The sequence below is a fragment of the Lytechinus pictus genome, chromosome 4, assembly GCF_037042905.1.
Source record: "Lytechinus pictus isolate F3 Inbred chromosome 4, Lp3.0, whole genome shotgun sequence".
NCBI lineage: Eukaryota > Metazoa > Echinodermata > Echinoidea > Temnopleuroida > Toxopneustidae > Lytechinus > Lytechinus pictus.
In genome coordinates, this window is record NC_087248.1 from 20,886,006 (window position 1) to 20,912,409 (window position 26,404).

A 26,404-nucleotide genomic window follows, 5' to 3' on the forward strand; every position below is an offset into this window, starting at 1 on the left:
CGGGAATCACAATTTTACTTGTAGCTTTGAAAATGTGACAGAAGAGCAAATAATAAATTGAAGTGCTTAAAAATCTTCCTCCTAACATGCCAAGAAAACGTCTGGAAGCAGCAATATCCCCCAGCCCTTAGTGTACTAATATACCTATCGCAAATATAATTTCTAAACCCCTTGCTCACTCACATCTTTTTATTTAAGCCCAGAAACCGTACTCATTCCATCTCAGTTAAAACGTTCTTAAACCTATTTACAAAAAAGGACAACGACCATTAATGGGAAACTACCGACCAATCTCAGTCCTACCTGTAATCACAGACACGGGCGTAAATCCCGGGGGATGGGGGGATACATCCCCCGGGCATCCCCACAACTTTTCGGAGGGGGGGAGGGGGGACGGCATGTACAATATCATCCCCCCACTTTTCAAGATAGATAAATATGTTTTTAATCATCAAAATAATGCTTATTACTACTGTTAAAGTGTGGATTCATCTTTAACTGCAGTCAAAAGTGCTGAAACTGGTCTTAATTTGCATTCTAAAAATGAAAAAAAAAATCTTTATCCATTTATATGGGACTTTAAATCACATTAATTAACGCAACACTGTAATTAATATTTCAAAAATGATTTTTCTTTCTTCAAATTTTGGAATGTTGCATCATCTCCCAACTTCTTAAAGATTATTCGGAATCTAATCTTTTCCTATGTATCAAGTACTTCCACGATTTGGGAGGTTTATATTGTGGCCTGTGATGGCCTATGATCATTTCATATGGCACCCTTATTCCCGATAATCATGATCCTATTTTTGTTTTCATTCTCATCTCATCTGTAACCAGTGAGCAAATGAGTTTTCATTGAAGAAAACTCGACAATTAAATCCCTATTTGCACTTTATATATATTTCTTGTTCATTTCTTCTAAAGTTTACGTTATTTATAATTTACCCTTATCATCCTCTGTATTTAGTTCATTATTTAAACGACTTAATCAACTCTTTTGAAGGCTCGCTAACTATACGCTCACCGCCGAAATTTCTCCCATAATTACACTCCATTGAAAGACGATTTGGTTATCATAATTTCATCTGGAAAATTTGCTCACTCGCTTCGTTCGCTCGCATTTGCATACTACACTGTAACTGTAACCTAGTAGTTTCCGTCAAAATAAATCACTGTGCTCATTCGCCGCATTATCCAATAATCACACCTCATAAAAGGCAATTTTGGTCACTAGTAATGTCTGCCAACTACTGAAAATTTGCTCGCTCGCTTCGGTCGCTTGTATTAGGATTATAACTGTAGTTCAGTGGTTTTTATCACAACAAATTCATTACATTTATTATTTCAGCCATGGAGAAGAGGCATTTAACTGAAAGATAAAAGGATTATGTACACAGTTACCCGGCCCCGTATACACAGCCCTATGTGTGCGGGGGTGTCCCCCAAATTGTGAATTTCACAGGTCAATATTGCTTTCACCTCCCCCCCTCACTGCTTGGACCGGATTTACGCCAGTGATCACATAAATAATGGAGAAACTTATCTTTAACAAATTACATAGCTATCTGTCGTTTAACAGAATCATTCATATGTGGTTTCACAGGGGCGGATCCAGCCTTCGCCAATAGGGGGGGGGGGCGGATTTTTTCAGCCATATTTTCCCCGATCGGCTGCTTGAAGATGATTTTGGGGTTTCCTTGAAGGGGAAGTCCTAATAGTCACTTCTCAGCTTTATTCTTATAAATCGAAATAAATATATCATATCATAATCCTTATTTCTATATTGCGAGCGCGAAGCGCGAGCTAAATTTTTTGGAATTTTTTTTTTCCTGAAATTTGACAATTCTGGGCAATGTTTGTTATCCTGAAAATGATGTGTTTGCAACTTAATAATTACTACGAACGCAAAGCGCGAGCAGAAATGAACTGATGGAAAAGATACCTGTTAAAGTAGCATTTAACAATCAAATAATGTGAGCGCGAAGCGTAAGCTAATTTTTTTTTACATTTCACCCAAAGAATGGAAATTCTAAGCACTTTTTGTAACTCAAGCAGAATAGGTATATAAGTAAACAATTGATGCGAGCGCGAAGCGCGAGCGGAACATTTCGAGATTTAGTCCTATATTTACTCATGGACCTATTACAATAGGTCCATGATTTACTGAACGAGACACTCTATTCATGCTTTGTAAATCATGAGAAGGATGAGTATTAATAATGCGAGCGCAAAGCGCGAGCAGAAAATTTTTATATACGTTTTGAACTGGTACTGTTGAAAAGGTAACTGTTAAGGACTGCTTGCACTTAGCCATGAAGGCGTGACATATTTCAACAATCAAAAGATGCGAGCGCGAAGCGCGAGCTGAACAATTTTGAACTTTCTAAAGAAAGAATGGAAAATTTTAATCAGTTTTTGTAATCGTGAACAGGATAGCTATATAATTTAATAATTGATGCGAGCGCGAAGAGTGAGCAGAAGAAAAAAATTTAGATTTAGACCAGCGGCGTAACAAGGGTCGATGGCCAGGGGGGGCAAGAGCAAAAAATTTCCCGGTCATGTCATGACATGAACAGGCGTAATGGTGTAATGAGCTGAGGCGACTATTTTTAGAAGGCCAGATATTGCGTATCGGGCAGAATTTATCTTTTAAAAAAAGTTGCGAGCGAGCGAAGCGAGCGAGCAAAAATTTTGACCTTTTTAATAGAAAAATCAAATTTTATGGTAGATTTTGACATGATATCCAGAAAATATTTCACTATTCTTTCTTTAGATTCCTTTTTTGTGGTCTGTACGCCACTGTGAACAGGATTCTTTGCGGCAGCAGCGTGAAGAGTAAAAAAAAAACGAGGGGCGCAGTATAGCACATGTGCTAAAAAGCTGCTTCCAAGTCCCGAGCGAAGCGAGCGAGAAAAAAAATCACCTTTTCATGAGAATCTAACTTTGAGCTATTTTTTTTACATTATATTCAGTAAATAAAATCATATCCTACACTTTTCCATTGCTTTTCTTTCCTCCTTTTTTTCTTGTCTGTAGAACTATTTTAGGCCATGGCCCAACCCTTCCATATACGCAGTGCTGTGCGGTTGGGGTCCGGGGCGGAGCCCCCGGAACTTCTTGATATCGAAGCCATTTAAACCTCGCAGATTGCCGCTATTTCAATCAAATCGCGGGCATATAGTTTTTATTCAACCCAGTTGCGTAATGAAGCAACATATTTTGAGGGGGCAAAACATAGCAATGTGGGAAAAATTTGTAAAAAGTCGCCAGCGTGCAAAACGAGCTGGAAAAAAAATTGCCTATTGAAATCAAATTCTAATTATGTGATAGATTTTTCCATTATATTCAGCAAATAACACATTTCATTGTTCCCATTCATTTCATTGTACGTTGTCTCCTATAATTTCTTTTATTTCCTCTTTGGTGTGGAACCAAGACCCCCCCCTCCGCGCCTGTATGCCAGCGATTGAACGTGATTGTACGGGGGGGGGGGGGGGCGTTATAGAGCCATTTGAATGTTATAAATGAAGAACCCCTACTGCGTGGGGTCTGGGGCAAAGCCCCGGTAGCTTATTTGCATATAATTTAGCAACCTTATAGAGCAATGTTGTATGCAGTCCATTTTTCTTTCAATCATCGGCAGCCCGGTCGTGTTATTATTTTTGTTCGTGTCCCTTTTCTTTGTTTTCCACTTTAGTTTTTGACTAATTACATTCTATTTTCGCTTCCCGCTATTGTTTGCCATTTTATCATATTTTAATTTGTTCCCACCGTGCTATTGCATTACATAGGCCTATTTCGAAATGATTTGTTCGTTCTCAAATGTTCTTCTTTGGTACATTTTCTGGCTTTCCTTCCTTTTCCATTAAAAAAAATGTTTTTTCTTCGTTTTCTTTTAATTTTCCCTTTACTTTTCCCTTACCTCCTTTCCTTCTCCCTTTCCTTTCCCTTTCTCTCTCTTTCTCCCTCTTTTTTCTTTTTCCCGCTTTTCTTTTATTTTCCCGGTGAAATCCGCCAGGGGGGGGGGGGCAACTTGCCCCCCCCCTGCCCCCCCGCCTGTTACGCCACTGATTTAGACCTAAAAATGGGCCACTCCGTTCATGTTTTGTAAATAATGAAAAGGATGAGTAATATGGGGTCTTCCTACATTAATAATGCGAGCACAAAAATGTTGATATTGTGATCTGAAACTGGATAATTATTTAATTAGAGAACAAGTTGAGTATCTGAATAAACATGCGCGCGCGTGTTTTATATTTAGACCGAATCTAGGCATTCTAAATACATCTTTAATCATGAAAATCATGAAACTTTGATATTCCGATCTGAAAAAAAGAGTAAATTTCAGCTTTATATTTCAAGTACTTTGTAGAAAAATTGTAAGGTGGATATGGATCGCACTTAAAAAAGAGCTGATATTTTCATTATTATTACTCTGAGTTTTGACATAGGACCGGGACATCCTTACGACATGTCATCATATGAAAATGATGACTATCTTCCTATTCCTCTTGCTAAGCGAGATGAAACAAAAGGGACAATTTGATTATTAAATTAATATTATATTTATTAATGCCTAATGAGGGCGCGAAATCTGATGATATTATGGCATAAAAACTGGACATTTCACTTTTGTAATTATGAATAGGATGCATCAGTTAAAGTATTTAATTGCAAGCTAAAATTTTTGATAAACTGTCACGAAAAGGGGATTTTAAGTAGTTTGTTGTATAATCAATATTGAAACATATACTCGCCAATCAAAATGCGAGCGTGCAGCGCGCTAGCTCATACGTCTTAACAATCAGACCTGAAAAGGGATATTTTGAAAACTTTATGAAATACACGAAAATAATAGGTACCTGATAAATCAAAATTTGCGAGCGCACAGCGCAAGCAGCAAATGTAAATATTCAGACCATAAAACTGACATTTTTACAGAGCACTTTTTAAAAATCGATTTGTAAATCACACAAAATAATGAAAGTTCGATTTCCGAGGTGAAATATGTTTTGTATATTGACTTCCAAATTTGACATTCGAGCTCCATATTGAACAAGATATGTAAATCACCTAACAGGCAATGCGAGCGCGAAGCGCGAGCGAAAATTTTATATAGTGGCACGAAAGATTCTTTTTATTTTCCAAGTCTTCCCCTCATCTTATTTTATTTACTCGTCGTCCTTCTCTTCTTTTTCTCCTCTCCTTTCCCCCCTTTATTCCTTCTTTCTTTCCCTTTTTACTTTTTTGCCCCGCCAAGAGGGGAGGGGGGGGGGGGAGGGCCCCTCGGCCCCCTGGTCCGCCTACGGGGACAATTAGGGGCGGGAAAATTTGACAAGAAAAAAAAAGGTTATCATCCCAAATGTAAGGTCATCTCGTCCCAACTCGTCCCAAAATACATGTTTTATTTAGATTTAGAATGATGTATTCTTACCATCATAAAATACCAAAAATAGTAGGGGGCACATTTGATATTGTGTCCCCCCTACTATTTTGAGTAGGGGGGAAACGTCCCCCCTGGGATTTCCGCCCATAGTTGAACGTTGTATTCTTTCCAGTAGCGGGCTCTTCGGCCCCATGCAAGTCCAAGAGGTGGTCCTGACGTAGGCCTATGATCAAGAGAAACGTAATATTAGACGTATAATTTTTTCATGAAGAACTTTCACAGTCTTTATATTAAAAAAAAAATCTAATATCATTGTGAGAGAGAGAGCCTTGTAGTCTGCCTATCGTGCCAAACTTTGTTATACGAAAGTGAAGATGTTTATCAATCTTTATGTGTATGTTCTTTCAGAGTCACCGGATCGGCCATGCATCGCACATATCCATGCTCTTAGCTATGACCCACGACCCCGCGACGTCGGAAAACACCAATCATCAATAAAAAAAATCTATAAATTATACATTATGTAGCTGGGAGTTGCTTTGTTCGTGCATCATGATGATTGTATATACCGATATCTAATTCTTCTGCTGTGTACGGTCTTCATCGGAATTCACCGGCAAAAACATTGCAATTTTCGAAGAAGAGATCGTGCAAGACTGCAATTTTTTCTCTGTGCGAGTCTGCCCAGTCAGAATGACAACGGAACAAGGTGAGTGAGTCGCCCGGACTTCCCCCGGCCGCGCCCCAGGACAAGGCTGGCGCGCGAGGAGCGCAGTCACGTCACCGTGGCCCCAAAATGCCTGCGCACATAAAAACAATTGAAATTTGACTGAAGATTGAGCAGGAATTTTTTTGTGAAGTAACCCAAATGTTAAATGAAATTCCTTGTATTCTAAAAAAAAGCTGTGTGCCAAAATATTGGCAAAAAATGAGGGCAAAATCATGAAAATGCATTCTATTCTCGAGATCGCGATCGGACATCCTGGTGTGTGACAAAAAAAATGAAAATCATCAAATATGAATTAATTTGGTATCACATGAAAGCTCTTAAAAAGACCTTTAAAATGATACCAAGAACTTTAATTTTCATCAAAAAATTATAAAGTTATTCCACTTTAGTTTAAGTCGCGCATATTCATCCAAATTTGTGGTCATTGTCTTCATCATTCATGGTCTTAATGTAAAGTCAAAGGAGTACAGAACCGATTTTTGTGACCATTTTGTGACCATTTTGAACCCAAGTCTTCAACAGGCTCTAACTTCTTTGTTTTTTAGCCCTAAGACAAGGCTCCACATTAACTTTTTTTGGTGGTGGCCCGTTCGGGCCACCAAAACCTTCAAATAATTTTTTTGGGTGGCCCGATATTAAAGTTTGGTGGCCCGAAATATATAAAGAAAAACATTAAAAATGAATAAATGGGTATAAATGGTTTAACCACTGTCAAAAAAATGAAAGAAAATAATAAAAGGGCAAAAAAAAGTGTGAGAAAATTCCTTCCCTAAATTTGCCAAAATGTTGGAAAAATTCACATTTCATATTAATGAAATGCCTTCCCAAAGTATTTACTTTCTCAAGAGTTGTTTAAGAAGTCATTTATAAACAAGAAAGAAAGTACCTGTCTGTTTATTTTTGGCTAGAAAAGACCGGAAAAGACACAGCTTCAAAAGAAACCAAGTAACAACATACATACAAATGCACATGTGGGACTGTGATGTACTCACCTATGTGTTTTTATGTGTATTATTTTCATTTGGAAATCGGTCTTTTTGAGTCAAAAGAGAGGTCATGATTCCTCATTTTAATGCTTGCAAATAATCAGGATACACCAGATTTTAGCAAAAAGGTCTGTAGAAGGGCATTTCATTGGTGTAAAATGTGACTTTGACTTGGATTTTCACAGTTCTGTGGAAGATTTCTTAGTAGCAACATTTCGTATTGCAGCCCCCTGAGTCTGAATAGGCTGCTAACGCACAGCTGCTTCAAGCATGCAAAGCTCACGCCAGCCGGCCGGCGTGGCCGGCTGGATAAAAGCTACTTAATGCTATAGCGGTAGGCCAACTTTGTGTGTGTTTGTGTGTAGATCAACAAAAAGGGCGCATGACGAACTGGCTTGCCATTTGAACTGTAGAAAGTTGATAAATGCGTGCAAAATGGGGAGAAAAATTGCGCTATTCTGAAAATTATTGGTTGCCCGATTCGGGCCACCAAAACTTAATATTTTTCAATAATGGTTGCCCGAGGTGAATTTCTGGTGGCCCCGGGCCACCGCTAATGTCGAGCCTTGCCTAAGAAGTAATTTAGGTATCAATGGAAAGGTGAGAGAAGGCTCAATTGATGTGTATCAATTCATCTTATAATTTTTCTTATGTGTAAAATAATTTCTCCTAATTAATTCTAATTAATTATGCAAACAACACAAAATCACAATTACTCGCCTCTTTTTTTGCCAAATGAAGGTTATTATGAGAGATAATTCATATAATTTAGTTGGCATCAAGACAGCATCATGTAGATAATTTCCTAAATGAATTTGTCTAAAGTATTGTTTTTGTAATTTCTATTGTATTTCTTTGTTTTTCTGATTATAAATTACAAGCTCTTTTTCAACTTAGTATTGTAATTTTGTAAATGTTTATGTACGGGGGTCCTTTTTTACATATATATATATAAAACATTTTCTTTTGTACTTTGTATGACCAAATAAAAATATGTGTGCTTTTTTCTGATGTATTTGATTGTTTCACCAATTCCTTATGTATTCTATTGTTTCAACAATTTGTTATACATGTATAATATGTAACTTTTGATTTGAGAGACAATGGACATGTGATTACATTTTTTTAGAAGGAATGAGCAGCTGAGTGTAAAATATGTATGTAGAATTGTATGCAATTTATTTCAAGTATCAAGAAGGACGAAAATTAAGTTATATTCTATCAGTTGTCAATTTCTTATATTTGTATACATACATTGTAGTACAAAGGCCCTGTTTGAGCTCTCTTTTTAAATAAAAATAAAATAAATTCAAATTATTAGTCGAAGCCAAAAGAAAAGGAAAAGAGTGGTCTATTTCTTTCAAAACAAACAAACAAAAAAAACCAAAGCTTCAAACAAGCACTAAAAACAAGAGAATCAAAAGTGACACAAAAACTTGTACCAATCCCATCCCCATTTTCCAATTAAAAACACAACCCCCACCTGCACCCCTAAAAAAAAGAAAAATGACTAAAAAAATAAATAGTACAATTAATAATAAAGAAAACATAAATACAGGACTTAGACCCATCTGGAAATGAAATATTCTTTCCTCTGAGTTTTCATGTATTTTCTTACAAGAGTGAAAAAAATTACAACAAAAAAATAAACAACATCTAGTTCGTGCATTTTAATAAAAAAATCAACATTTAAGATATTCTCCTTTCAAAAGCAAATCCAGTCTCCAAATAATGAAATATGACAAAAAAATGAAAAAATAAACAATACAATAATTTAAAAAATAAACTTTAAAAAATATATAAAAAAGAAACTAAAAAAATAAACATATATTTTGCATTTTAATTAAAAAGTCAACATTTATGATATTCCCCTTTCAAAAGCAAATCCAGTCTCAAAATAATGAAACATGATTGAAAAGTTTCAAAATATATTTTTTTCTACAAAAGAAAAAAAAGAAACACTATAGATTTTGCATTTTAATTTAATAAGTCAACATTAATATTCCACTTCCAAAAGAATCCAGTTTCCAAATGATAAAACATGATTGAACAATCAAAGTGAAACATCTTGACTCTATAACCTTAGGAGGAAAGAATGTTTTTGTGACAAAATGTATATATTTAAATCAATATCAGAATAACAATCTACGGTATAATGACAGACATTTTCAGAAAAAGGCACAATATTATCAAGTAAACAATTTAGATCCAGTTCAATCCAGCATGATGAACGACTCACTATCGACCGCTCCCGTCACCAAGCCCTCCGCATCGGGTACCGGTAGCTCGACTGCCGAAAGACCGACGGGAGCCCAGCTCGACTGCCGAGAGCGGCTGTGACAAGGGTAGCTCGCTCCTCTTATATCTGGACTGCTCCACGATTCAATCTTTTAATTTTACTTTTTTTGTCGATTTGAATATATTCTATAACAATTCATATACATAATTGGATCGTACTTCTACTTACCATAAAAAAATTTCAATCATTTGTGCATCCAAAAATTTGATGAACTTTCAAGCTCCGATATCCACACTTTACAGGCGAGTATCCACATTGAAACTTACATGTATATGTACAGAAAGAGCACATTTTCAACTGTCTGTATATATAGGCACGAGATTGCATTAACTATGTGCGCATGCGCATGAAACCCCATTTTCGATGAGCCGCCCAGACAGAGGCGATGCCACTTGCAGCAAAACCCGTGCGAAAACCGTGCAGCCAAAACCAGCGCTCGCGATGCGCCCGTATTCGCACATACCTACATCCGCAGATTTTCACTCACGAAAGTAACTTTCGCATATCAACCGATCGCGAAGGTGCAAACAAAGCCAGAAGACTCGCTGTACAAGCCGGGCGCGCATAGGTACACTGTAAACACCTAATTTTCATTACCCTTCCTACGTGTTTTTTATTACTTTTCGGCCAAGTTTTCGAATAATTTTTAAAAAGAAATATAGTTTTTATTAATAATAATAAATATTAATCAAATATGGCATATGATATTATGATTATTCTGATGGCCTACCTGGTGATTCATTGCGGAGATATAACCAGAAATTAGCAGTGTCTTGACGTCTCAAAGCCTTAATATTCTATTTAAAAAAAATATTCTAAAAATAATAAAATATGGTCAAAATACAATGTAGCTCATCAGTGATTTTGTTGTTTTCTCAACTTTTCCCATAGAAAACACAGTGACACGTTCGGTAATACGATACCTTTTTCAAGTGACTGAAATATTTCACATGCGAAGAGGTGTCCGATTGGAAGCTAATATCGTAAAAAGGAAAAACGATTTCGGCAAAATTGTTACATATTTGTATTTTGTAGGTAATTGTGTATTTATGGTGAAAGTTTGGTGAATTTTATGAGAATAATGCGTTTGATATGATTGAATTCATGAAAAATGTTCGGTAATACAATCCACTACCATATGCTCGCACCCTTTGTTTGCACCTTTGCCAAGATGGCCGATTGCGTTAGGGAAATCATGTGACTGTGACGTCATGCTGACCTCACGAATCTAATCAGCTAGCAGCTGTCTGTTTCGACACGTGCATTTTCGAGGAGTTTTTTAAACATTTTTATTTTTTCCATTTCTCCTCAAACACAGACAGCTCGCGATCGTGCAGCCGCCATTGGGGGTTAACAATGCAAAATCCCCCCTACGGGGCTCATCGAGTTTTGTCTTTATTTCATATTAAAAATATGTAAAAAGAACTGGACCAAAATAAAGAGTATTATTCCGTTTTGGCCTGAAATGCACCAAAACGGGGAAAAATCAACTTAAAAGGAAAAAAAAAAAACCCCAGTGACTTACCTCGGCTGTCGCGCAACTCCCACTTCCTGGTTTATCCGAACTTAATACATAAACATATGGCTATTGAGTCCCTGTACAGATCGAGTTAGAACTTCGGTCTCTAGTTTAATTGGTTAGTGGAGCCAACAGAGTTCAGCGGAACAACCAATTTAACAGAGACCGAAGCTTTTGGTCTATCTAGATCTAGATCTACTGCTATGCCTTACCTCACTCAACTCAACCTCAAGTGATGTTCGTGTAGGCTCCACCCCACTTCACTACCGCTACACTTACCCGAACATCAAGGTGGAGAACTCTCTCTGATACTCCGAGTGACAAAGGTGGGATTTTATTGGGGGAAAATATAAAACTCGTGCACTAACACAATTTTAAAAAGAATAAAAAACTTAGCTTCCTACATGTACTTTTCATTCTAATTTCACTCCATATCCATCCTCCAGTTAGTCTTAAATTTGGTGATTTAGAGCCAGTATCGGGTTCCTCACACGTTTTAATTCACTGCCGATTCCAAAACAAATTGCGCATGCGCGGAAATCGCAGCTCAAATTATGAATATTCATGATAGGACTAAGGTCTATACTATAGATCGAGATGTGTGCAAATGCGAAATGATCCTGATCTAGGCCTCTTTAGTCCTATTATGAATATTCATAAATTGAGGTGCGATTTCCGCGCATGGACAATATGCATTAACATGGCCTGAAGTCTGGAAACAATTTTTTCTATCAATGGCTAATCAAGCCCAAAAGCTTGGGTTTCTGTTTTATTGGTTGTTCCGCTGAACTCTGTTGGCTCCACTCGCCAATTAGGTACAGAGACCGAAGTTCTAACTTGATCTGTACAGGGACTCAATGCCCATATGTTTAAAGTTCGGATAAACCAGGGAAATGGGAATTGCGCGACAGCCGAAGTAAGTCACTTTTTTTTCCTTTTAAGTTGATTTTTTTTCCGTTTTGGTGCATTTAAGGCCAAAATGGAATATTAATCTTTATTTTGGTCCAGTTCTTTTTATGTATTTTTAGAAATAAAGGCAAAAATAGAGGAGCCCTGTCGGGGTTGTTAGTATTGTCAACCCCTTAATGGCAGCTGCACGATCGCGAGCCGTCTGTGTACGAGGAGAAATAAAAAAATTAAAATTGTTTAAAAACTCCTCGAAACAGACGGCTGCCAGCTGTCTATGGCTAATCAAGCTGAGCTGATGTAACCATCAATCTTGTAAAAAATGTGATAATGACCATTCCAAAAAGATTATTAAATCTGTTCTTTCTTCCATGATGCAAGACCTAAAATCTTAAATGCACACTGCACTTCACCAGTATGATAATACACCAGACGGTGGCATGTACTGTTACCGGAAGAAGAAGAAGAGAAGTTAGCTGATAGTTAACTTGAACTACCATCTTGGCTTTGGTCAAACTGAAAGTAAACTCCTCAAAAAAAGTTTGGAAATCTGACTTTGATCGATAATCCCTCCTCGGTTTTAGTAAATATCATTATCAATGTGTAATTAATATCAATGAATAGATCATTTAATTCTCTTTAAAATGATACCCTACAAGATATGATTATGGTTCACATGGAGGTGCAATGCCTTGAAATGTGGGGCAAGGTCAAAATTCAAAAGTTGCAAAATTACACAATATTGAAAGTCACTGTTCTTTTTTCTGTGGTGATGAGTGAGTTTCTCAGCGGTTTCTTTTGACTTTGATTGATAATCCCTCCTCGGTTTTAGTAAATATCAATGTGTAATTAATATCACTGAATAGATCATTTTATTTTCCTTAAAATCATACCCTACATAATCTGATTATGGTTCACATGGAGGTGCAGTGCCTTGAAATGTAGGGCAAGGTCAAAATTCAAAAGTTGCAAAATGACACAATATTGAAAGTCACTGTTCTTTTTTTCCGTGGTGATGAGTGAGTTTCTCAGCGGTTTCTTTTGTTTTAGCACCTTAACATCAACATTAACATGGAATCAAACACACCTCTGCACAAGCAAACTTAACAAACAAACATGCATGGGTATTTCAAACCACGACTCAAACCATGTTATCTCACAGAACCATCACTACATAAACCACATCAAAAACGAAGAAGCAGGGGCTTGATCATGTTGATTTGAATGGATTTTCATCTCTATTGACACAGACAAAAGAATCATAATCTGTATTGACCCTATTTCTGCTGGTTTTGTAGCTTTTCAATTCAGACCTCATCCAACACTTTTGAATCCTGCTATTTTCATGATGGTATGATCATAACAAGCATGGTATCATTTAAAGAGAATTAAATGATCTTTTGAATGATGTCAAATATGCATTGTGTAAAATTGGGAGTTGAGAGAAATTAATGGCCAAACTCAAATTTCCAAACTTTTTTTGCTCTTTTTGCAGCTTTTCAATTCAGACCTCATCCAACACTTATGAATCCTGCTCTTTTCATGATGGCATGATCATAACAAGCATGGTATCATTTAAAGAGAATTAAATGATCTTTTGAATGATGTCAAATATGCATTGTGTAAAATTGGGAGTTGGGAGAAATTAATGGCCAAACTCAGATTTCCAAACTTTTTTTGCTGGTTTTGGTGCTTTTCAATTCAGACCTCATCCAACACTTTTGAATCCTGCTCTCTTCATGATGGCATGATCATAACAAGCATGGTATCATTTAAAGAGAATTAAATGATCTTTTGAATGATGTCAAATATGCATTGTGTAAAATTGGGAGTTGGGAGAAATTAATGGCCAAACTCAGATTTCCAAACTTTTTTGAGGGGTCTACTTTGTGCATCAATGGGTTGATTGTTCTGCCTGACAATTGATTCACCCAGTAGTAGTCAAAACAAGGATCATGTGGATACCTGAAAGAGCAGCTTTAAATGAAATAATTGCTTATGAAAATGGTGAACTATCTTATTAGGAGGTCTGATATTATTGATGTGTTCCAATACCCTATAGATACTCAATCCAGTACCATGAAAGGTGGAATATGATGAACTCTTATCAATCTAGCAACTTGGGTTCAATAGTAAACCAAAATTGAGTTAAATTTTGATAATATGCACATGATCGATGTTATGTCACCAACTTACAATCCATTTTTTTTTGGTCTTCTTTTACACCAGTTTCAACTGCTTCTGTTGCTATCGAGCAGAAACTTCAAGAAGATGTTTTCCAACAAGGTAAGAGATCATCATTTAGCCAACAATGAACAAAGGTAGTCAATCATCAGGCAGTTATGATTAAGTGAAATTCAGTCTCAAACTACAGTATTTGCCCACAACTTCAATGAAAAAAAAAACCCAGCTAAAGTTGATATGATAACATGTGAACTGAAAAATATCTTTAAAAACTCACCTGGATCTTCGATAATATCATTTATGACCTGCCACCTCAAAACCAACAATAAGTCGACCAAAATGAATATTGAAATTTTTATTGAGCTCAAAAATTCACTTCCTAAGCTTTAAAATGGTGTACAATATGTAAAAATTGACCAACAATAACCATTACAAGTACTTGATTGAATGCAGAGGAAATTCAGCAAGAGCTTAAAAAATAAGGAGAAAACAGGGTTTGAAGTTTTGGGTTCACTCAAGCATGAGATGTGCATACTGTGTAATCTCAGTGAAACTTCCAAGCAGTCTGAAAAAGTAGTGTCCAAGAAACTAATATCTTTTCTTTTATTCAACTTCACGACTTCAAATTTTCGCAGTCTAAAGAAGAAGAATTGCTCTTTCAGATAAGCTATTTTTTTTATTTTTTTGGATTTTGGAGACTAAATTACTATTTTGGCTATTGACAGAAAACCTTACCTGGCGACTTATTGGTGGTTTTGGGGTGGAGGTCACATTTGTTCATTAATAAATGAATTCATTCTGCATGCGTCAAAATCAACCAAGTACATTATAGCATATACATGTAACTTGTTGATTTTAGGGTGGTGATTGATGGGTACAAATCATAAAGGAATGCCTTTGTTTAAAAAGCTCAAAGTGTGCATTCGCCCCTCTGGCAACTCGAATAAATCATTTCCATCACTTTTATCTTTTGGATAGGAGGGCACATACAAAATTGCATTATGCTTAGAAAACATAAATTAATGCATCTACATGTACGCTTTTAAAATTAGGGGGGGGGGTAATCCTCTCCCCGGAAAAAAGAAAATGAGGGCTGACCTATAAAGGGATCATTTTAATCTGCATGAATTTGTTTTGCTACTTATGTTCATGTATAATCCTCATGTACATGATTCATTTCAGAAATTGGCCAAGGCAAGACTCAAGACGAGGTATTAAATGAAATAGATTCTGATGTGAATACCAGTTCTCAAGCAGAAACAGAAGGTATGTAAATGAAGATTTTGAAATCAACTTCTACTACTAATCTGCCACGTCCCTGGGAATGATCTTTTTTTCACCAGGGGTGCTGGTAATGGTATTTGGGGTACTAACAGAAATCAGCCATTTTGCTGAATTTTTTTTTTTTCAAGGCTGGGTCACCAAAAAGTGGGAAATTACTTTGGTGTGATTTATTTCAACCTTCAATAATGCCCAATGTTCTTGTAAAAAATCCTTCAAGTTGGGTAATTTTCTCAAATTCATTGTTATGATTCATTATTATTGATATTACTTCATCTTATTATGATGCAACCTGTATTATTGTATGAAAAGAAATATTGATTCTACATATAAATGAAAGTGCTGTTTTGTGTAAGAATGCAATATGTGTTTAATAAACAGTGATTACAATCCCATGTGTTGTGAATAAAAAAAAATTGTCAATTGAATAATAGAAATGACAATCATAAATGATAAGAAGTGGTATTTTCTTTTATTTTCTGTCTTGGCAAGAGTGAGGAGAGTATCCTGGTTCATAGTGAAAATTGCAGAGCAAGTCGAGTGGATGTTAGGCTGCTTATCAATTCTGTTTCTGTTTCTGTTTATGGTAACTCCCGTAGGAACTCGGCAGGACAGCGCTCTGCTGGTAAACGCCAAGCTGGTATATAACCAATTACCTAGGAAACATTTTACGTCTAGGTTAATCAGTCAAAGTGGCTGACCTTATAGACGACAGAAATTACTCTCAGGCCTTTTTTTATCAAAGTGGAGACAATGGAACGTTAGGAATTCGAACTCAAAACCTTGCGATAATGAGTCCAATGCTCTAACCACTGGACCACACGACCCACATTAAGAGAGATGATTGTGAAAGATGGAAGAAAATCTAGAAAAAATCTAGAGGGAAAAGAAAGTGTGCTGAGGAGGGGGAGAATGATTGATCAATGAGTGAGAGAAGCGGGGAAGAAATAACACGGGGCTTCGGGTGATTTCTCCCCTGAAAAAAACTGCCCCCAAAATGCTCAAAAGAGCCGGGAACTCAAAAGGAGCACTGGAAAATTCAAAAGGAAAAACTATGTACTGTACTGAATGATTGATACAAGTTCATATGATTCTGTAAAAGAAAGTAAAAAAAAAAATTAAGACAGGATTTGTGATGGTCCGCAGCGTGATAAGATTTTTTTTTTTTTTTGGGGGGCACTTCAGTAGCACCAGTACAGTACAGTATTGTATACTGACTGTATCAGTATTTGGTAAATACCAGTGTTGTAGCTATGCCGTGCTGCGCTGAGCAGGCCTACCCAGTACTTCATTCATTCCAATATTTTCTCCCTCCATTTGATGATTGTAGCCTCTAAAAGTTCATGTTACACTCGTCATATACATGTACACTTTGCCCGGCACTGAAAAGTAAATGAATCTTTAACATGTAGCAAATTTTTATGAGCAAAATAATCATAGCATTCCTGCCTGTTTAATGTATCTTTTGCCAAGTGCAGTAGTATAAATGTTGTACAACGGTTGGGGTCTCGCTTGCCACACAAGGAGCACAAGTTATTCCAGTTTCGTTATTCAAATTTATGTAATTAAAATCTTCCCTGTACAGATCTTGGAGTGTGCTATTCTAATCTTATTGCCCTCAGCCAATGAGACACAAGGAATTTGGTCGCTTTAAATATATTAAACGTGTATCAGCACTGAAATCACATTTAAGCTCCTTTGTGAATAGTCCTCTGCTCGGCTGCTTTTAGAGAAGTTCTATACAGAATGCAAGCCTTGTAGTTTCTCAGATGGTCCTCTGCTCAGCTGCTTTGGAGTAGTTCTATACAGAATGCAAGCCTTGTAGTTTCTCAGATGGTCCTCTGCTCAGCTGCTTTGGAGTAGTTCTATACAGAATGCAAGCCTTGTAGTTTCTCAGATAGTCTGACAGTCTTATCTTTTCATCTACTTGTTTTCAGATATGGCTCATCATAGCAAGAATCCTGTTGAGCTTTCCATGGAAGAAGATTCAGCAGCACTCTCAAATTCAGAAGAGCAGCCAGTGTTACTGGCCACAACAGAAGGTACTATGTTTCATTCTCAATCCAAAGGACCTTGTCCTTTCCAAAGTCCTTTCCGTTGCTTCGCTGGCAGAAAGGCAATTTAGGTATCCATGTACGTCATTTTCCATTCAGGAGGTTAACTCTATCACACACGGTACATTTCTTGTACATTGTGCTTGAGCTAAACGCACCTACATGTATGCCAGCCCCACAAGAACCGAAGAACACCACATACAGGTAACTTTACTGGACTTGTGCCAGCTAGGCGACAATATGACCAATGGCATTCAACTTCTGCACAATTGACGGGTCAAGGGTTAAAAAAACCATCTTGATCATACTGTCAGCTGTTTATATGTACCTTATGTGTTACCTGTTATAAGGTTTGAGTTTGCATTCAATTTTTTTCTTATTTTTTCCTCTTTCTCTTCCACCCCCCCCCCCTGCTTCATTTTCTTCTCCTCATTCTTCTTATTCAACTAATTGGTAAAGCTTATTTTGTGTTGAGCATACCAAGGGCCATCTTACAAAGAGTTGCGATTGATCCGATCAATCGCAACTATGGAAAGCCAGCGACGTCAACATCTAAAATAAATTTTTTACTTGAAATGACATACATGTATTTTCATACATTCACTGTTTTCTTGACAATTCAGTATGCTTCTCTTTGTTTCAGTATGCTTTTCTTTTCCAAAATAAAAAATTATGACATGGATGGATTTCCATATACTTGAGATTGCTCGGATCAATCGTAACTCTTTGTAAGACGGGGCCCAGATTGACTGACACTCTGTATATATTTGTTTATTTTCAGTGATAGGTCATAGCCAGAATCATGGAGAGATTTCTTCAGGGGAAGATTCATTACTCACAAATTCAGAAGAGCTACCTTCATCACAGACTACACCAGCAGGTAAATACATGAACATGAAAAAGTATATGTATACTAATCAAAATATATATTCTATGCTTTCTTTTCTAATACAGACAATTGCAGCATGCTAATGCTACATTCTGACAGGCCAAGTGCATTTTTAGAAAATGTTTATTAATTCTGTACATGCTTACTTGATACCAATGGAATGATAATGCCAATTGCAGGGTGCTACATAACTTTATTGAAGCACTTGCCCAGTCGGGCAAGTAAATTTTCAAATAGTTGAAAAATACTTGCCCGAATATAGATTTCACTTGCCCGAAAAAATCCTTCAAAACAAAGTTACAAAACAAGTTATAGGCGTACGGTTTTACATACCATACCATTGACGGCTTTATTAATATATTTTTCAACATGACTACTGATGTACCTTGTAGCTGTATTTCTTTTTTTTAATGATTTTTATCTTGTACATCAAGACAAAATGTATGGTCAATATGCTCTTTAATTAATTTCCTAATCTCATATATTTTCCATATATTTTGGAGGGGACTAGGACACACAATAAAAAAGGGGAAATCACTAAAAATAACCAGAGAAAAAGAAATTAAGAGAGGGGGAGAGAATGAAAGAAAAAAATAAGAAGAAAGACAGAAAGGAGGAAGAAATAAAGGAAGGAAGAAAGAAAAAAAAAAAATAAAGAAAGAAAGAAAGAGAGAGAGAGAATGGCTGCGGGGAAGAGAAAGATGGAAAGAAAGAAAACGAAAGGAAAGAAGAAAGAAAGAGAAGAAAGATAGAGTGAAAGACAGAAAGAAATGAAGGAAGGAATGAATGAAGGAAAGAGATGAAGGAAGGCAGAAAGAAAAAATAAGGAAAAAAAGAATGGATGGATGGAAAATAAAAGAAAGATCAAAAGAACAAAAGACAGAAATAAAGAAAATCAGAAAGAAGGAAAGAAAGAAAGGAAGAAAGAAGGAAGGAAAGAAAAAAAAATAGAGAAAAAAAAACTGAGGGGAAGAGAAAGAAAGGAAAGAAACAAATAAAAAAAGAAAGAAAAAAGGTAAAAGGAAAGAAAGGAGGAAAGAAAAGAGAAAAGAAAAGGTAAAGGATGGATGGAAGGAAGGAAAAGGGAAAGAAAGAAAATGAGAGAAAGGAAGGAAGGAAGAAAGAAAATATAAAAAGATAGATGGAAGGAAGGAAAAAAAGAAAGAAAAGAAAGATAGAATGAAATGAAGGAAGGACTAAAGAGATGAAGGAAGGCAGAAAGAAAAAATAAGGAAGAAAAGAAAGGATGGATGAAAAAAAAAGATCAAAAGAACGAAATACAAAAATAAAGAAAATCAGAAAGAAAGAAGGAAAGAAAGGAAAGGAGAAAGAAATAACGAAAGACAGAGCAATGTTTTATACATAGCAATGTTTTCCCGGCTTTCAGCCAGGAGAAAGGAAGGAATGAAGGAAATAAATAAAGAAAGAAAAGAAAGAATGAAAGGGATGAAGAAAGTAAGGAAGAAAAAAAGAAAGGAAGAAAAGGTAAAGAATGGATGGACAGAAGGAAGACAGTAAGAAAGAATGAAAGGAAGGGAAAAAAGAAGGAAGTATTGAAGAAAGAGGTAAACAAAGGTTGGATGGAAGGAAGAAAGAAAAAAAGATAGAAAGAAAAGAATGACGAAAAGAAAGACAGCTATAGTAACAGAAAAAATGAACGAAAGAAGGAAGGAAATTTAAAGAAATAAAAAGAGATTCAGAAGAAGGAACGATTGAAAAGAAAAGAAGGAAAGAAAACAGAGAGGAAAAAAGCTCAAATTATCCAGTCATAAATAAAGAAGAAAATTTATCAATTTCCTTGGCAAAAAAAAAAGGTTACGAAAGAAACCACGTTTATCAACATACACACAAATGCATATTGTGGGACTGTCAAACAATGTATTTCAGTGTGTGATACAGACGATCATTCGCGAAACCCAATCTTTTTTAAGCATAACAGAAGTGAAAATTTCTCCTTTTACTGCTCATAAATGACAGAGCTACCCTATTTTTTAGGAAATATGGAAATTACAAGAGTTTTCATTGGTAAGAAATGTGAATTTTGACAGTTCTGTGGGATATTTCTTCCAGAGCAAACTTTGTTCGTGCAGCACTGTAGAACCTTGACTACATGCATATGCATGGCTGCGTGGACTCGACTAAGCGCTAGCTAGCTAGGTATGCTAGACTGCCATGGATTCTCTGTGTGTGTGTGTACGTGTCTGAGCTGTGTGTTTATTGCAGAATATGGCGCAAATTTTGCAATTCGAATCATGACTTATTACTTTTTTGAAAGAAGAAATTAATGATATGGCTTTTTTTGTCTCTTTCTTTTCTATATTTTTTATGGTGAAATATGGGGAATCTTTATAAAATATATAAATTTCTGTATGAGAATTTTGCTTGCCCGATTCGGGCAATTAGTTTTTGTCTTTGCTTCAAAACACTTGCCCGACTCTAACTTTTACTTGCCCCGAGCAATCGGGCAAGCGCTTATGTCGCACCCTGCAATTGCTATTTTATATTTTTATTAAATCTTACTTTCCTTGTTGCATCATTGATACTGGTATGGTACAATACTTGTTAAAAGCATTATAGCTGTTTAATAGATTCTCTGGTGCAAATATGGCCTATAGTCTGGGCAGAGACTACAGCTTTTTTCTGCCTTGTATGAGTCTGATGCTGTTGCTCGAAACGTCAGCAATATGTCTGATGCGGAAGACAGGTGGATGCGAAGCAGCCACTGTCTATGCACTCTGGTCTTGTGTTTTTTTATCAACTAGGATTTGCTGTGGGAAAGTGCCACCGGACATTCGTTGATTAATTTATCTTTTATTCAAATCTGTTTGATCAGTGCGACCTCGAAACATGTTTCAAAATGCATTCTAGTACGCATTGTTTTTTCTGTTGTTTATTCTCTCCAGAAATTTGCAATATTGAGCCACTTGGTAAGATATCTGGAGAAGAAGCTTCAACACATGAAATTTCAGAAGAACAACTCACACCAAAAGAATCAGCCAAGGGCAACTCAGCTGTCGCAATGGAAGCAGCATCTAGATCTCCAAGTCATGAAGAATGTAGTGAGGAATCCAGAGAACAGTTGGACTCGGCTATCACGATGGAAGCAGCATCTAGCTCTCCAAGTCATGAAGAATGCAGTGAGGAAACCATAGAACAATTGCATTCTGAAATGGATGCAACTAGTTCTGACCAGGATGAGAAAGTAACAATTATGAATAGTCACTTGAGAATAAAACTCAGAGACAGATCTCCAGCTTGCCCAACAGTGGACGAGAACCTGCAGGGGAAGCCGCCACCCCGTGGACGTGGACGGCCTCCCGGAAGGGGACGTTCCCCTGGCGGGGGACGTCCCCGAGGACGGCCTCCGGGAACTGGGCGTCCCAGAGGACGCCCTCGCAAGCCGGTGGAAGAAAACGAGAACCTTCAATGTAGTGTGTGCGAGAAGGATTTTTCCAATAGACATAATCTGAGGAATCACATGAGGATTCATATCATGGATAAACCCCTGCAGTGCTCAGTGTGCGGGAAAGGTTTCTGCTTCAAGTCAGACTTTGAGCGTCATATGAGAATCCACAGCGGGGAAAAGCCGCACCGGTGTGAAGAGTGTGGGAAGGAATTTACCCAAAGAAGCCACCTGTCGGATCATATGCGGATTCACACGGGGGTTAAGGAGCATCAGTGCCCCGTCTGCAAGCAGTTCTACGCTCGGAAAACCCACCTCAAGACTCACATGCGGATCCACACTGGCGAGAAGCCATACGCGTGCACTCTTTGCGAAAAGGCATATTCCCGAAGGAACGATCTCAAGAAGCACATGCGCTCCCACACGGGAGAGAAAGCCCCCCACGTGTGCTCCGTGTGTGAGAAGGGGTTCTCACACAAGAGCCATCTGGCTCACCATATGAAATGCCACACCGGATCCGAACCGTTCCGTTGCTCCGTCTGCAACAAGGGTTTCCTATTCAGATCTGATCTGATAAGACATGAGAGGATCCACAGCGGGGAGAAACCACACAGCTGCGAGATATGTGGCAAGGTTTTTGGCCAGCGATGTCATCTAACTGATCATATGCGCACCCACACCGGCGAAAGACCACATAGATGCATGTTGTGCGGTAAGGGGTTTTTCCGTAAAAATCAGCTTACGGCACATATGAAACATCACGCGGGTGAAATGCTACCTGTAAACTGTGCTCTCTGTGGTAAGGAAGTCCCCATTGAGAATATAGAACACATACCAGAATATTGCGTTGACTGTTGTAAAAAACTCCTCTCGCAGGGTGATGCCACGCAGGGGGTCAGAGCGCAAGAAGGCCCACTCCCATTCAGCTGCCTCGAGTGTGACAAGAAGTTTTTATTGCATTCCCAACTTATGGAACATATGAATTCGCACACAGACATGAAACCGTTCCATTGTCCAGACTGTGATCACCAGTTTGATAAGGCATCGGATTTTATAGATCATATGGAATTGCATGACAGTGGAAAGTCGTTCCAGTGTCTAGACTGCTCTCAGAAATTTCCTCTGCGTTCCGAACTCATGAGCCACAGGCAAACACACAAAAAAGATAAGTTGTTCAATTGTTCTAAGTGCATGGAAAAGTTTCACACAGACTCCGATCTGACCACCCATAAGAAGTCGCATCAGGATGAAACGCCTTTCCCACCTACCCAATGCAACGAGAAACTTGATGTAGAAGCTGATCTTCGGATGCACGACAAGTCACAACTGAAAGAAAAGCCGTTCCATTGCTCAGAGTGCAATAAGCAATTCAAAGTAGAGTCCGACCTTCATGTCCATGAGAAATCCCACCTCAAGGAAAATCTGTTCAATTGCCCCGAGTGTGATATGAAGTTTCCCGTACAGGAGAACCTCATGGTTCATATGAAAATGCACAAAGGTGAAAAGCCTTTCCATTGTCTCGAGTGCAACCAGAAATTCCTCTTGCAGCGTGATCTGTTGGACCATGTGAAAACTCATCCAGGAGAGACCTCATATTATTGCTTAGAATGCGATAAGGGGTTCGGTACGGAATGGGATCTGATGAGCCATGTCAGTATACACACTGGAGAAAACTAGTGAACAATTTTCCCTACTGCTTGTATATTCTACAGTAGAATGCAGTAATGCTGCATATTGCATAGGTTATATCGATTCGAATCAGTGATAGGTCAATACGCCATGATCATAGCTGCAAGGATCGCATTTGTTATATTCTAGGTTTTGAAGTCACCTCAGTGAATATAACTGCATTGTATTGTTAATTGTGGCCGTATATTCACTGAGGTGACGTCGCTCATTGCTTATAAGCCAACTTTGCCAAGTAATCAGGTACTTCACTTGATATAATCCCTTGTGTGTATATGTAGATTGCATGAACCATGTGCTAGTTGTGTTTTTCTATTATTCCATAGACTGATCAGAGCTGCATGCGAGTTTACCATAAAGTCATTGCAGGCTCTGATGGCGATTCAACTTACGCTACATGTTATTACCTATACAAGACATCTTAGCAGATAGGTAAATGTCATATTTCACTCACTACTTTCAATCCGAGACCAACGGGGTAAACATTTGCCATGTTGCCCTCCCCATGCTTTTGCCCATAGGAATACTGTACAAAAACAGAGGGCAATATTGGCCATATTTCTGCTAGTGTGCTTGCACAGTAGGAGCCGATTTTGGTCCTTATTTTCAGAATTTGCGAAATCTGGTTAGAACCAGTTTGCGAACCAACGCATTGTAGACTATCGCCAGTGCATATGCATTCCAAGCTGATTAGACCCAAGCGCAAGATTTTTAGGTGTTAACTGTATGTGTGCGCCACGCATGATGCGCAACTGTACAGTAACTAACTATGTCACAATTCTCGCTACCCCAAATAGCGATTTCGCCGAGATCCGGGAAAATCCCTGTAACGCGCATTGCATTATGGGATAGCTTTTCGGTATTACAACTTCCTGTTCGGAAGTCCAACGCACTGTTTTGCCATTCAGATCAACAGTGCCGTCATGCACAACAACACAACGTCGCTTTCGCTCGGAAAGTTCGTGATCACAACCTTCTCTTTCACGATACAGTTTAACGGCCTTTTCTGCTAAAGTCACTAATTCTGCCCGACACTTTCCATTGCACGGTATTCCTCTGTCAGTTAAGATTTTTTAAAGTTCCGAAACTTATTTTTTATCCATTTTGTGGTCGACGAAAAATTGAACGGAATTAATGCTGTATATATTTAGCGTCTAGTCGAATACAATCGTGATGTCAGGCCGGTCGCTTAATGCAAAATTTTAAGATATTCATTTTTTGTTTACTTTTTTTTATAACCAAATAAAAACATGAATAAAAATTATTTTCACGTGAAATATATTTTTCATTTTTATTTATAATTCAAATGGAATCAAAACTGACCAAATTAAATAAATGTATTATAATCTGTACGTATTACGCTGATTGGCATCGATTTCAGCGTGGTGGAAAACTCAGTATCGCGAACATCGCGCGAGCATGACTCTGAACCGGAAGTGGGGATGACGACCCGATGGAGTGAAAATTATCTCGTCTCGCGCATTATGAGATTTTTGTTCCTATTTGGGGTAGCGAGAATTGCTTAGCAAGGATTAATTTGCCAAGTTCTTGCATAACCTGACATTAAAATAAGTGACAGGCAAACAGGCATATAAATTTTTCTGAATTACAGCTTGAATTACACATTATACAGCTGTGGGTTATAATAATAATAATAATATTTACTGACTCATCTTTTGGGAAACATCAAATATATTGCCCTTAAAAGAACCATACTGCCCTTGCCTAATGGCTCTGGCCAATATGATTTTGTTGTGGGCAACATATTTGCTGTTCCCCTCAAGGCCAGTGAATATTATATAAATATAACAGATCTTGCCTTGTCTATCTGTTTATTAAATAACATTTCAACCCCCCTTCGAAGCTACATTTTCCCCTTACGAGGATATTTTCCCTCATCGTTGTGTTGTTTGGACAAACTTCAGGCAAAGTATAATCACTTGGGGAAATCTATAACTCCTTCGGGGAAATGAAATGTTATATTCATCCAATAAGTAGGCAATATCTGTGTAAAATTTCACAGGCTCAGGCAGTATAGGCATTTCCAGGGTCCCTGACATAAAGCTTAGCAATCAATCATAGGGCTGACTTATGATCTATAATTGATTGCAATAGTCATTGTTAATGATCAGTTGTAAAGCCAGTCCAAGATCAATCACTATTACCTACTTCTCACAGCAAACATATCCCATAATTCTGTGCTATAGATGAGCTAAATGGCAAGTTAGCCCTACCTACAGTTTAGTCCACAATTTTACTCACAATGTTTTTATTTTGTAAAGTGGGTTAACCCCACCAATAGTACAAAATTATTTTGGCCCTTCAAAATAGCAGGGTTAACCAGCCAATTTCGTAAGAAAAGAAACCAAGCAAGGACGATGTCCCATATTATGCCGTAGGGGCAACGGAGTCAGTGCTATTGTCCAATCGGAGATGAGCACGGGATTAGGCAGAAAATTTGGCAGGTGCAAACAGTTTGGAGTTAACGATAGTCCATGGTTTATGGCTCAGTCAAAGATACCATTAAGAACTGCCCTGAACGCCATGCGAACGATTAATAGACCATTTCGTAAGATCTTCTAATGAAGGCCATAATAAACCGGCGTTCACAGTCCATTGTAGACCGTTCACGAGTTCTCAGCTTGGTCGATGGTCTAGTCCAAGATTTTTTTAATGTGTGCTAAACCCTCTTTTCGTAAGGTTGGCCATACGAACATCGTAAGAATATGGTAAGAACCAGACGAGATAATGTAGGTTCAAGAGACAATCCTAGAAGCTTCATATTCTTACGATGATCATAAGAACGCCCTAAGTTCCTAGAGGGCTCTTACGTCATTCTTAAGAACGCTTTACGATTGGAGATTCGTATGGCACTCTTGCAGATGGCTCTTGGCGTTAGTAAAGGTGTTAAGGTGTTCCTAAGGGAATCATAAGGCCTGGGTACAAAATAATTGCAACTGTATTAAAGTAAATCATCTAACGAATGACGGGAGAATGCAGTGTTGCACGTTCAATCATCTTTAGATGAGAAGTCGTAAGATTGCCATAAGTCTGAATAAAGAATAACACTCGGCATTC

The 26,404-nt window shown here is 37.6% G+C and overlaps 1 protein-coding gene across 1 annotated transcript; it reads left to right on the plus strand.

The window, feature by feature from the left end:
• Positions 1-5,820: 5,820 nt before the first annotated feature.
• Positions 5,821-25,801, plus strand: LOC129258837 (zinc finger protein 345-like). Its single transcript, XM_064098611.1, has 7 exons — positions 5,821-6,098; positions 14,059-14,115; positions 15,196-15,279; positions 17,232-17,336; positions 18,130-18,228; positions 21,141-24,097; positions 24,839-25,801. The coding sequence occupies exons 1-6, from the start codon at positions 6,083-6,085 to the stop codon at positions 23,315-23,317; spliced, it is 2,538 nt and encodes an 845-aa protein (XP_063954681.1). The 5' UTR covers positions 5,821-6,082; the 3' UTR covers positions 23,318-24,097; positions 24,839-25,801.
• The last annotated feature ends 603 nt before the right edge of the window (positions 25,802-26,404 follow it).

What these genes read in the sequence shown, in the direction of transcription:
- LOC129258837 (XM_064098611.1), top strand. An exon ending in AGAAGATGTTTTCCAACAAG is followed by an intron (nt 14,116 to 15,195) that starts GTAAGAGATCAT and finishes GATTCATTTCAG; the next exon opens with AAATTGGCCAAGGCAAGACT. An exon ending in TTCTCAAGCAGAAACAGAAG is followed by an intron (nt 15,280 to 17,231) that starts GTATGTAAATGA and finishes ACTTGTTTTCAG; the next exon opens with ATATGGCTCATCATAGCAAG.